General features: G+C 53.8%; 1 protein-coding gene across 1 annotated transcript; it reads left to right on the top strand.

Moving 5' to 3' along the window:
- Positions 1-663: 663 nt before the first annotated feature.
- TMEM238L (transmembrane protein 238 like) lies at positions 664-8,552 on the top strand. Its single transcript, XM_072732061.1, has 2 exons — positions 664-1,153; positions 7,028-8,552. The coding sequence occupies exon 1, from the start codon at positions 793-795 to the stop codon at positions 1,030-1,032; it is 240 nt and encodes a 79-aa protein (XP_072588162.1). The 5' UTR covers positions 664-792; the 3' UTR covers positions 1,033-1,153; positions 7,028-8,552.
- Positions 8,553-11,749: the final 3,197 nt, after the last annotated feature.

Here is an 11,749-nt window from a genome sequence, read left to right as displayed (position 1 = left end):
GGTCCGGGAGACGCAGAGAACCAGGTAGGCCTTTCTTGACTTGCGCCTGGCGCTGCCTGTTGGTCCACAGCTGGAGGCCAGAGGGCACCCCCTTCCCCCACACACACACCCCGTCTATCTTCTGTCACTTTAGGCTCTGGCCTGAGCCAGCGTGTAGGAAGCCAGGCCCCCAGGTCTTCACAGTGGAGGGATCCACAAGACACAGCACCTTCTCTGGGTCTCTATTTGGTCTCTAGCACTGACCGACTCTCCCGACACAATTTCAAAATCTATCTGTGCCAACAAGGTCTCTCCCACATCTTTTACTTAAAAACCTCCCTTCGGCACCAGGAAAAGTAGGGCAGAGGGGGTGAGGGGGAGGAAAGTCCCGCACCTACCACGGGAGGTGAAGCAACCTGCCAGCACCTGCCCAGGATGCGAGGGTCCCAGGACCGGCCACCCAAGGGCCCCTCGCTGACACCGAAGATCCCTCCCAGGGCCCCTGACTCCGCCTCCACCTCGTAACTCGGTTGGCCCAGCGATGACCAGTCCCACTGCCGGTGATGTCAGGCTATTTTGGTCGGGACCATTCCTGAGTCATGAAGCAGTTAAGAAATATCCTGCCCCACTGGCTACCATGCTCATAAAGGTAGATCCACGTGTACTTCCTTGTGGCTCCAGACAGCCTGACGGCTCCCTCGGCTGCTCACACCCAGCAGGGAGCAAGGGCAGAGGCAAGACGCAGAAACACCACCCTCCCATGCAAATCACCCCCGGGAGTGCAGCTCGGCTCCTCCCGCTTCTCCCCGGGCAATGCTCCTGGGGAGGCGGTGGGGAAGATGCAACCCGGGCCGGTGCGCCTTCCTCCTTGTCCTGGCCCTCTTGCTCGATGCCGTGGGCCTGGTGCTTCTGCTACTGGGCATCCTCGCCTCCCTCGATTACTGGGACTTCTTGGTCTACACGGGGGCCCTGATCCTGGCTTTCAGCCTGCTGTTCTGGATCAGCTGGTATTCCCTCAACATCGAGGAACCTCTGGAGAAACTGGACTTTTAGTTTGGCTGCAGGCAGGGAAGGAGGGATGCGGACTGCACAGGCACCTGGCTCTGAACCTGGGGCTGTCGGAAGAGAGGGGACACGTTGCCACTCCCACCCAGGATGCTCCACCAGGGACGAGGTGAGTGCACACCAGGTCTGCTTGGAGGAGTGGCCAGGGAGGCTGGGCCGAGCAAGGGCAGGCTTGAGTGGGCAAGCAGCTGGGAGCCTGCACCTTGCCTGGGGGTTCTGTTGACCTGGGCCCCAGCTCACCTGTGGTGGGCCACAGATGTCGCCTCCCCTGGGGCCCTTATGGAGTCTAGATAGAGGGTCTCCACAGCCCCTTCCACTCCTCATATGCCACGCAGAGCATGAAATTGCTCCTTCAGCTCAGAACTTGGGAGAAAAGAGCCCATCCTGATTCTCTGTTGGGAAGACTCTAGGTGGCAAGGAAAGCCTTTAGCTCTGGGAGAGGATGGAAGATGCCCCAATGGTTGCTTGTGCCCTTGTGTGGATGGAGGTGGTGCAGGCTGGCCTGCAGCGGGGAATGGCCCAGAAGGGCCTTTCTACCTTGCTTCCTCCCTCCACCTGCAGATGGGATATGCACCAACAGGCGGAGGACCTGTCTTCTCTCTCAGCCAGTGCTCTCACCCCACCCTCCTCACACACACTCCATGCAGCCACCACTGCCTCCCTACCCCACCTTCCAATCCCCACCCGGCCCCGGCTGGTCTGGGAGACTCAGAAGTCAAGAGACCATGGCGGGCCATTCCATTGACCGAGCGGCCCTTCCCAGCCAGGCCGGCTGCACGGTTGATTGCATGTAACCCAGGAGGCAGATAATTGTAAGATTTTTCACAGGGGCAACTCAGCGCCAAGGATTGAGCTGGTCTGGCCCCCCACAGCCTTGCATTATGGGCAGCCCTCCCCAGGAGAGTGAAACAGGAGCCCTCGTTGGGCTGATGATCACCATTCCCCCCACCAACCCCAACCCCGCCCCAGTGGCCGGGAGCCTGGCACAGCCGGGCACTCCCTTTCCAGCCCTGGCTGCGAGGATAAAGGTCATGGCTGTGTTGGAAGCAGAAGGTAATAATTCCTGTGTCTCTTCTGGGGGTTTCTGTTTGACCCTTGGAATGGAGAGACCAGAGCAGCAGTTTGAAGAGGTTTCTGGAAGGGAGGGTAAAACCTGATCCCGGCAGGTGAAAGGAAAAGAGATGGGAAGTCTGAGGGCCTGGGTCCCACTCCGAGTGGCATCACTTGTTGCCTGGGGGACACGGGAGCAGGCTGCACCATGCCCCAAGCCTCAGTCTCCTCATCTGTAATACGAGGCTGACACGGCCCACCCTTGTCATCACTGGGGCCAAAATGAGGTATGGCTCTCTGCAGACCCTGTGGTTTTTACAAATGTCACATATCCTTACTAACCATATAATAGAGGGTGAGTAAACTGACCTGGAGTCCCCACTGAGAGTACTTGGTGCACCTCAAACTGGTAGTGAAGGAGTCAGCTTGCACCCCAAAGCAAAAAAAACCCTAATTTTTGGCTCTTTCCCAAAGGCATGTCAGGCACTGTGCAAGGCACTAGGGATGCCATGAAGGATAAGGTACATAGGTCTCTACCTTCAAGGGGTTTCCCGTTGAGGAGACTCTTAGTGAGATGGAGGCCCAATAACAGAGTCAGGGGAAAACTTCCTAGTCTTCCTTTTGTCCTAGGAAAGGGACATCACTTCATGGGAACGGCCAACAGAGAAGCTGACCCAGAAAGTGGAGTCTTTCAGGAAGAGGCAATTGCGTGAGCAAAGCAGGAATTTGGTCATTATCTTCAGAACAGTAAGAAGTGATTAAAGAGAATGTAAGCAAGGGTGGGAGCTTGACATAACTGGATCTATGTTTCAAAAGACAACCTGGCCATGGCACAGATGATGGTGGTGGTGGTGGCGGTGGTAAGGGTGATGATCACCAGTTCAAGTTCATTTGGGGAAGCCAAGTCACTTGCTCGAACAGCTAGGGGTTCCTAGTGTGAGGGTCCTTGCCCTTTACGTCCTTCCCCAGAAAGGAGTTCAGTAGCCCAGTGGTGAGGAGCATGGGCCAAGACCCAGACTGCCTGGTTTGAATCCAGCTTTGTCCCTTACGAGCTGTGTAAGTAACTCCTGGAGTGAGCTACTTCACGTCCCCATGCCCTATTTTCCAAACCTATAAAATGGAAATAGTGCTAATGACAGCCCCGACTTCATAGATGATGATCAGACGAGCCCGGGCGGCCTCATAAGGATGTTGCAGAGACCAAGTGGGCTCATGTGTGTGTGGCACCCATGAGCGATAATTAACTGACACAAGGGTACTTCAGGGAACCTCTCTGTCACAATGCAGGTAGTTGGTGCGTTACAGAAAAGTAAGGCCTTCCTCTGAGATAGACACCCCTCAAGTGTCATATGATCACCTCTTTTTTAAAAATGTTTTTTTAAAGATTTTATTTGGGGCAGCCTAGGTGGCTAGGCGGTTTAGCACTGCCTTTAGCCCAGGGCCTGATCCTGGAGACCCGGGATCGAGTCCCACGTCGGGCTCCCTGCATGGAGCCTGCTTCTCCCTCTGCCTGTGTCTCTATCTCTCTCTCTGTGTGTCTCTCATAAATAAATAAATAAAATATTTAAAAAAATAAAAGATTTTATTTGTTTATTCATGAGAGACACACACACACACACAGAGGCAGAGACACAGGCAGGAGGGGAAGCAGAGCCCAATGTGGGACTTGATCCCAAGACCCTGGGCCGGGATCACACCCTGAGCCGAAGGCAGATGCTCAACCATTGAGCCACCCAGGTGCCCCCCATGGAAAGTTCTAACCAGGTTCTGAGAAGACCCCTCAGGGCCTGGGGTAGAGGACAGCAGCCCTACCCACCCGACAATATACAGCTCCAGAAAAGTGGGGTGTTCCACAGTTTTATCTACTGAACTGTCACAGAAGGCTTCCTGAGGACACAAGTCCTAATGCTAAAACGTATTTCTGAAAACGACTCATCCCAATCCCCTTACATGTAGTCTGTGACCTTTGGCCTGGGCATAATTTCTAACCACACTCAGGATTTATGGGCAGTTTACAACTGGCACCGTCAATTCTCCAATTCTCAGAGTGGAGTAAAAGGAAAGAGCATGGACTCCCCTTAATTCAGAGTCCGAGGCCGCCCTTCCGAGCTCATCCTTCAGTTTTGGGACGATGAGTTTGCTAGAACACTACCACCCCCTCCCCAAGATAAGCGGGTTGCACCCCCGGCACAAGGTCTGGTATAGAATTGGGGTCAGGACAGGGCAGGGCCTGGCAGTCTCTAGAGCCCTCAGCCTGTGGCCTGCATGGTTCTCCAGTGACTAGAGGGCAGCCTGGCCACTAAACCTCAAAGCACCGCCCCCCAGCCGCCCCCAGGAATTTCGAATGAGTGCCTTGTGTACCAAGTGAGGCAACTTGCCACCTGATTTTATCACTCGGTCACTATATTCTCGAAAGATCTGTTTGTTCCATGGTTTCACTTGCTGGGCATTTCTTGTAGCTAGAGATAAACCCCCAGGCAGAGTCAGGTGAGGACTCTTGGCTTTCTACATGAGGGTGTACGTCTACACCCAACCCCAAACATACACACACATACACCCTCACACCTGCCACACACGTACCAGAAATACACACTCACAGAAACACACACACACACACACACACACACTCTCTCTCTCTCTCTCTCTCTCTCTCTCTCTAGCAACCGAAGCCCAAGGGCATGGGTGGCTCGCAGCCCTGGGCCCGGGGAAGTGAAACCTCTTCCTCACCATCGACATTTTTCCTACATGCAGACACCCCGTCTGCCCACAGGGGCTGCCAGGTCAGCTCAGGGTACGGCCCGGTGGAAAGGCCTGCACGCCAGCTCCGCACACCCAGGCCATGGTGCACACACAGTCCTGGGGCAGCGTGAAGGGCCAGATGTTTCTCTAATCCCTGGAGGAATGTTTAATATAGGGGGAGAGATAAAGCAAGTACACAATACTCCGCAAAAGCACACAGAAAATGTGTGCCAGGAGATAAGCTTGGTCTTGCACGGTGCTCTGAGCACCCCGTTGAGGAAGAGATCCTACAGGGGTGGGGTGGGGTAGGGGTGAAGAAGGGGTGTGTGTGTGTGTGTGTGTGTGTGTGGCTTCAGACATCTGGCCTGGGTCCCCGGGAGCAGGAAAGAACGTGACAGGCAGAGACGGCACTTGGGAAGAGCTGGAGGGAAGGACTGCAGAAAGAACAAAATGAAAGAATATTCTGGAAGGAGCAAGCAAACAGGTGGGACTAGGTCGGGAGTGTTCACTGGAGGCCACTGGATGCAAGATGAGGACTGGGATGTTTGGAAAGCAAGGAGGAGAGTTCAGAGGCTGTGAAGGGAAATGGCCAGGCTCTGCTTATGGTAGCAGGTGCAGGGACAGGTGCAGGGATAGGTGAGGGGGGCGGGGCGGGCAGGGGACCACTCAGGAAGCTCAGCAGGCAGATAGTAAGAGACGGACAGGAACGGAGGGCCATGGAGAGCAGAGGAGATGGAGACAGCGTGAGTGGGGACAGACAGGCCCAGCGGATGGTCCATCCTGGTCCCGGATAGCCAGGCGGTGGTGTCAAAGGCTGCAGAGAGCCCAGCTGCCCTGAGGATGAGGGAAGTCGAGGGACGGCTCAGGATTGCTTCCGATGATGCTCTTTCCTGCACACACCAGCATTTGAGAGGCAAATGGTGCCTTTGAGCAGAATGGCCCAGCTGGCGTGGGATGCACAGGTTTTAAATTTAGAAGGGAGATGGGGCATGGAGGTGGGACCGTGGATAAGCTTGTACAGGCTGCACAGGTAGAGACAGAGGAGGAAAGCAGGGTGTGTGTGTGTGGGGGGGGGTGGGGACCAGATGGAAGGGGGGGATGCCTAGGATTCTCTAAAGGAGGCCCTGCACATGATCCCACTCACCCTATCAAACTGCCCTGCAGAACCCGTCATCATTATCACCGATCATTAATCACCTGTACAGATGAGGGTCAAGGAGCACCGAGTCGAAGTCCCTTCCCATTCTGTGAGTCTACTACCCAGCCAGGCTCACTCACTCACTCACTCACTGTCCAGAGTGCTTTTTACAGAGTTAGACAGAGCCAAGAAATTGCAGCGAAGACCATATAGCATGCAACGCCTACCTTATTTACTCTCTGGTCTCCTTCAGAATAGTTTGCTGACCTCTGGCCCAGCCCTGGTTACTTCCCACGGGAGCCGAAGGCAGAACCTTGAGCCATGCCTGCTTTGGGGGGAGTGGGAGAAGGAAGGCAGGCTGGGAAGCCTACAGGGACCTTCCCGGTAGTAATAAGGGAGCGACATCCTGCAGGTGACAAAGAGGATATGATGTCAAGAGTAGGGGGCCGACCATCGAATGCCTGTAGCCGGAGCAGAGTGGGCTGGATGTGGCCATGAGCCTTTGTCACTACCAAGTGGGGATAAAATAGGACCAGCGCTGCATGTGGAGTGGCTGTCAAGATGTCCAAAGGGACAGGGGCCAGCACAGATCCATCTTCAAGAAGACTGAGCAGGATGGTAAGGGGAAGAGAGGGGGGGAGCCAGGGTACAGGCAAAGAAGACACCAGAGTTAGAAAGGAAGACAGCCGGATGTCTGGCCATGTCCAAGGTGGACCTGGGGGTGGAATCCAGAGCTCTGGGAGAGCCATTAGCTTTGCCCACAGTAAAGGCTGGGGAGGGGGAACTCAGACTTGATGAGTGACTGGGAATTTACTGGCCAATCACTTGTTTTCAGGACTTCATCTGATGCTCACAGCTCAGGGATTCAAATACCCATTTTACAGGTGGAGGAAACTGAGTCTCAGAGCAGTTCCCAACTAGCCCAGGGACACTGCGCTATGGAGAGGCAGTGCTAGAATTCACACCTAAGTCCTCTTGACTCCAAGAACACACAGGTTTGAAATGATGTGTTCAAATCTCGAGCTGACCCATTTTATCTTCATTCATTCAACACAGGTCCCGTCTGTCGACAGAGTAGCATCAAAGCGGGAAGATGTTCCACTTTGCCCCGCATCCTTTACTCATACCCAGGAGGATCCAGAGGCTGCGAGGCAGAGGCTTTCAAAGCACCCGCTGGGATGCCCCTGCATTGCATGAATGCCAGGCTTCTGGAAGGTTCCAATCTCCATCAAGAGTCCAGTGCCCCTGCACCACGTCACTATCTATGCTGCTGGTGCCCTGCCTGTTCCAGGAGAACCTGAGAAGCCTCAAAGTTCTTGCACTGGGACTCTGATGGAATAAACTTCATGGTGGGCTTAGATGCCACGACAAGTCCCATCCCCGCTGCTCCTCTTGTCAATGTCCTGTTAAAGTCTAACAGAACCAAGCGCAAAAGTCTAAATGGGGTCTCCTGCAAGCACACATCGTGCTGTGTTATTGCTACTTCTCTCTGGCTCCATGGACAAGCCATGGGAGCCTCGGAAGGAAGCTCTTGGTATGGCCCAAGTGGACCCCATCTCTTGGTATGGCCCAGCTGGAACAGGAGACATATAGCAACATGTTGGTTGCGGAAGCAAAGCAGGGCCTGCCATGTGCAAGAGGCTGCCCTCCTCAGTGCTGGACGCTGTTAATGATGAACGCAGCCCTGCCCATGTGCACAGCCAGGCTGCCCGGGTGGCTCACATTGAGCTTTTACTCGGCTAGAATCCTTGTCCTCTAGGCGATTCTCTGCCTCTGTTGTGCTGTCCTCTTGTTTTGCATTTCTTGATCCTAAGAGCAGGACTCATTTTATCTTAACTCAGTTGCATCTAGTCAAATGCAGCCCGACTATCAAAGCCACCTACGACAGTCCCCCTTCAGAGGCTAATCAGACGTGCGTGTGCTCGTCTCCAGTGTTTGACCTGCCTCAATAACTTATATTTTCCTTGGTCTAATTTTGTACTTTTTATTTATATTTCACCTTAAAAAAGTATAAGTGTTCCCTATAAGTTACTTCAGATGCCCTGTGGTACGAGGTAGTTCTCTAAATCTAGAAGTATGTTTGGCCTTCGGCTTTACCATGATGCAACTTGTTTCTGAGTCTGCTTTGTCTCTAAGAATTCTCAAACTCCCAGCTTGACAGCAGCCTCGTTTCAAAAGATGAATCTGCTTCTGTGCAAGTTCTGGAATTTGACATTGGGCATAGCACCTTCTGAAAAGGGCACACAGAGCCCAGTGGACAGAGACAATACATCATGGGTTCTCCTGACACCATGAATCTTCTGGAAGTTCCATGCTCAGCCACCAGCCTGGCCTCTCAGCATTGAGGCTGGACTCAGAAACCTGACAAGCTCTCACAAAAGAACATTCCAGATAAGCCATTAAGAAGAAAGGTTCCAGGGTTGCCTGGGTGGCTCAGTGGTTGAGCATCTGTCTTCGGCTCAGGGCATAATCCTGGAGTCCTGGGATCAAGTCCTGCATCAGGCTCCCCTCAGGGAGCCTGTTTCTCCCTCTGCCTGTGTCTCTGCCTCTCTCTGTGTCTCTCATGAATAAATAAAATCTTAAAGAAAAAAAAAAAAGAAAAGAATAATAAGAAGAATGATTCCCCCTCCTACTCCAGAAGATTCCTTGACCATCTGTGTAATCCTATTGATTTTCCCACCTGGACATTTCTTTGTGTTTCTCACCTGACTCCACGCAGTGAGGAAGCACTTCCTCTCACTTGAGGTGCTAATAAATGTTAGCACAGAAAGAAGGGTGGTGTGTCATCAACACCACCCTGAGCAGCTAGTTCCTGAGGAAGATACTGTGTTGGAAGCCAACTAACTTCCTTCTTGTTTTTTTTTTTTTTATTTTAATTCTAGAAGTGGAACAGGTTTTCCTTTCTTTGGCTGGGACCCAAATGCAATTGTTGGCTTTCATTTCACAGCAGCCACGCTGTTCAAGATATGCCAATCTCAAAAGAGTGGGCTTGTGCTGAGCCCAGAGCTTACGGTCTCAGAGGGGCCTGAGATAGGCTGAGCAGGCTGTGGGGTCTGGTATCCCCTGTCATACCCACTGCGAGGACCTGCCCACTTGACCTGCAGCTTTCCCGTGCTCACTTTTGTGTGGCTGCTAAGTGGGCACTTTAAATGCACATACGATGGTCTTCTCCTTTGTGCACGTGTTCATCCCTGAGCCCTCTCCCAAGTTAGAGGGCATAGCTTCTGCTTCCAGCTCCTCTGGAGAACCAATGGGGAGAGAATCTGTGATAGTAGCAGTAGGGGGTGCATTGCATGCAAACTCAATTGGTCACTTTGCTTGCCCTGCCATTAGCCCCCGAGAAGAAGGGGGTCCACGTAAGAAGGCATCAACCATCGGGGAGCCCTGGCTAAGAGCTAGAATGGAGAAGGCACGTTTAGACAGTGCGTGTGGAAATTGGGGCCACATTGCCCCTCTGGGGCAGGGTTTGGTCCACAACGGAGTGCATCCCAGGATAATGCTCAGGGACCCCGTAGGGGACAGAATTGGAGGACAGAAGTCATTCTCAGGGGTCAGCACTACCACTGAACGCAGATCTCCCTGGGAGCTTGTTAAATGCAGATTCTGATTCCGGTGGGTCTGGGGAGAGGCCTGAGGCTTTGCATATCTAACAAGCTCCCAGGTGGTGCCACTGCAGGCAGGCCACATGACACACTGAAGAGCCACGATCTTGAGCAGCCCTGTTATTTTAGAGACGCGGAACTGGAGCCCTGGTGTCCAGGTGTCATAGGCTGCCAGGCGAGCCCTCCTTCCCCTCCCTACACTGCTGACTGGCTTCTCCAGAGCCCTGCTGAGCCTGGGGCAGAGCAAGCAAGCAAGCAGGCAGGACAGTGCCCAGAGGAGGTGAGGCACACTCGTGCTGCCGGTGAGTCAGGAGCCAGTGCGCCTCGGGCCTCAACGTGACTGTACTGCGTGCGCGGAAATGTGGTCCTGAGCGCCCGGGCCTCCACACTGCTCCTTGTCTCTTCAGATGCCAGAGCCATGAGCGCATGAGGGCCCATCCCGCCAGGCAAGGCAGGGCAGAGAGGGAGAAGGACACAGCGGCCAAGTTTCTATGGGCAGGGCCCCTGGAACTGGGCTCATCCTCCCGAAAGTTCTCCCAAGGAACCATCTCTGTGGCCTCTCCCTGTGTCTGTTCCCTGGGAAGACAGCTGGGCTCTTTCAATGACCTAACTCAGTTGGTTCTGCCATTGACGGGCTAAGTGACCTTCTAGGTGATCCTCACCTATTGAGGGTCATGACAATGACCTCATGGTTACAAGGATCGAAGGGGACTCAGTTTTGGCCCCCAGAGATCCGCACAACCTCCGGAATGGGCAAATGCCTGAGAAAGCAACACTGCTCCTTTGCAGAAATTAAAACACAGAGCTATAAACTTTGGATGCCTGGCGACTCTAAGACTTCAGCACCTGCCATTTATAAAGCTATTTAGAGTCAAATCTGCCACTAACCGGCAAGTCCACACTTTACACACCCCTAGCCTTATAGTTTACTGCAGAGATGGCCAGCAGGGACCCACAGGTGCAGGGGGTGAGGGCATTCTGGGCAGAGGGTGGCTCTACCCAGGCTCTGCAGCCACCCTCAGCCAGAAGCCTTGAAGCTGCCAGGCTTCCACTCCTTTCTCGGTGACATTGCAGTGTGATGGGAGAAGGGGGGTGAATCCTGAGTCCAGCCTTATTGAGGCCAGCCTGGAAACACATTTGCATGAGGGACCAAAGAGCCTTCTGGGTAAAAACCAACCCTAAGGGAAGAGAGAGGCAGAGAGACAAGCTCAGCCATAGGTATGCTCGCGTTCGTTCATTTTCCCACCACCTCTATTTGTTCTTGAGGAAGAAGGGTTGTGAGACAGCTGGGGCAGTGTTGGGGAGGGCGCAGGGTGGGCGGAAGCTGTGTGGGATATTGGGGTCCGCATCTCATCACTTAGAAGCATCTGATGTAGACTTCGGTTGTGTTAGTTCCTGGCAGACACATGAGACAGTAGGTGCTAAGAGTTAGCTGAGCTTGTTTGGGCTGAATTGGCTCATCCAAGGCTTCAAGAAGTTTCTTGGCAGGGTAGGAACACAGGGGAAGAGGGACAGCCGGGAGAACACAGGTAACAGGTTATGGGTCCTTGTCGGGGACCCTTGGATGGTGGCATCAGAATGCTGGACGCTGAGCAACGCCTGGGAATGCCAAGGTTTCCGTGAGGACAAAGCACTCTGTCTGTGTCTAAGGACCAAGCATGGAAGTCCCAGCGAGGGCTGTCTCTGAACTTAAGGCACCCACAGATTCTCCTTCCTTTCTTTATCCAACAAATATCCCCCCCTGGCCCTGGCCCCTCCGGGATCCCACAGACTGCTCTTCTCAGGAGATCCTGTCACATCTGAAGTTGGTGTCTTTCAGGGAAGGGAGAGGGACATGAGGTACTGAGTCCCATGGCCTCCCGACACCTCTGCTATGCCCCCACTCCGCTGGGCTGTGCACCCCCAAACCCCCCGAGTTGGCCTGGGAAGAAATAAAGTAGATACAGATTATGTTTCCAAGCTAACAACCTGGATGTGCATTAGCCCCGACTCTGTGTCTTTGTTTCCTTGCTTCTCCTCCTCCTCCAAGTGGACTGCTCCCAAGCGAGCCCCAGCCTCTAGATGGTCATTTCCTTTTCACTGTCTTCCCTTCCAGCCCAGACCACAGGCCTGTCCCCGGGTGTGAGGAGGGCAGAGACCCTCTGGAGGGTGTCCCCAGTGGCACGTCCCCAGCACA

The sequence above is a fragment of the Vulpes vulpes genome, chromosome 12 (assembly GCF_048418805.1).
Source record: "Vulpes vulpes isolate BD-2025 chromosome 12, VulVul3, whole genome shotgun sequence".
Taxonomy (NCBI): Eukaryota; Metazoa; Chordata; class Mammalia; order Carnivora; family Canidae; genus Vulpes; species Vulpes vulpes.
The sequence above is the reverse complement of the archived record's forward strand: the minus strand, read 5'-3'. Positions and strand labels throughout refer to the sequence as shown.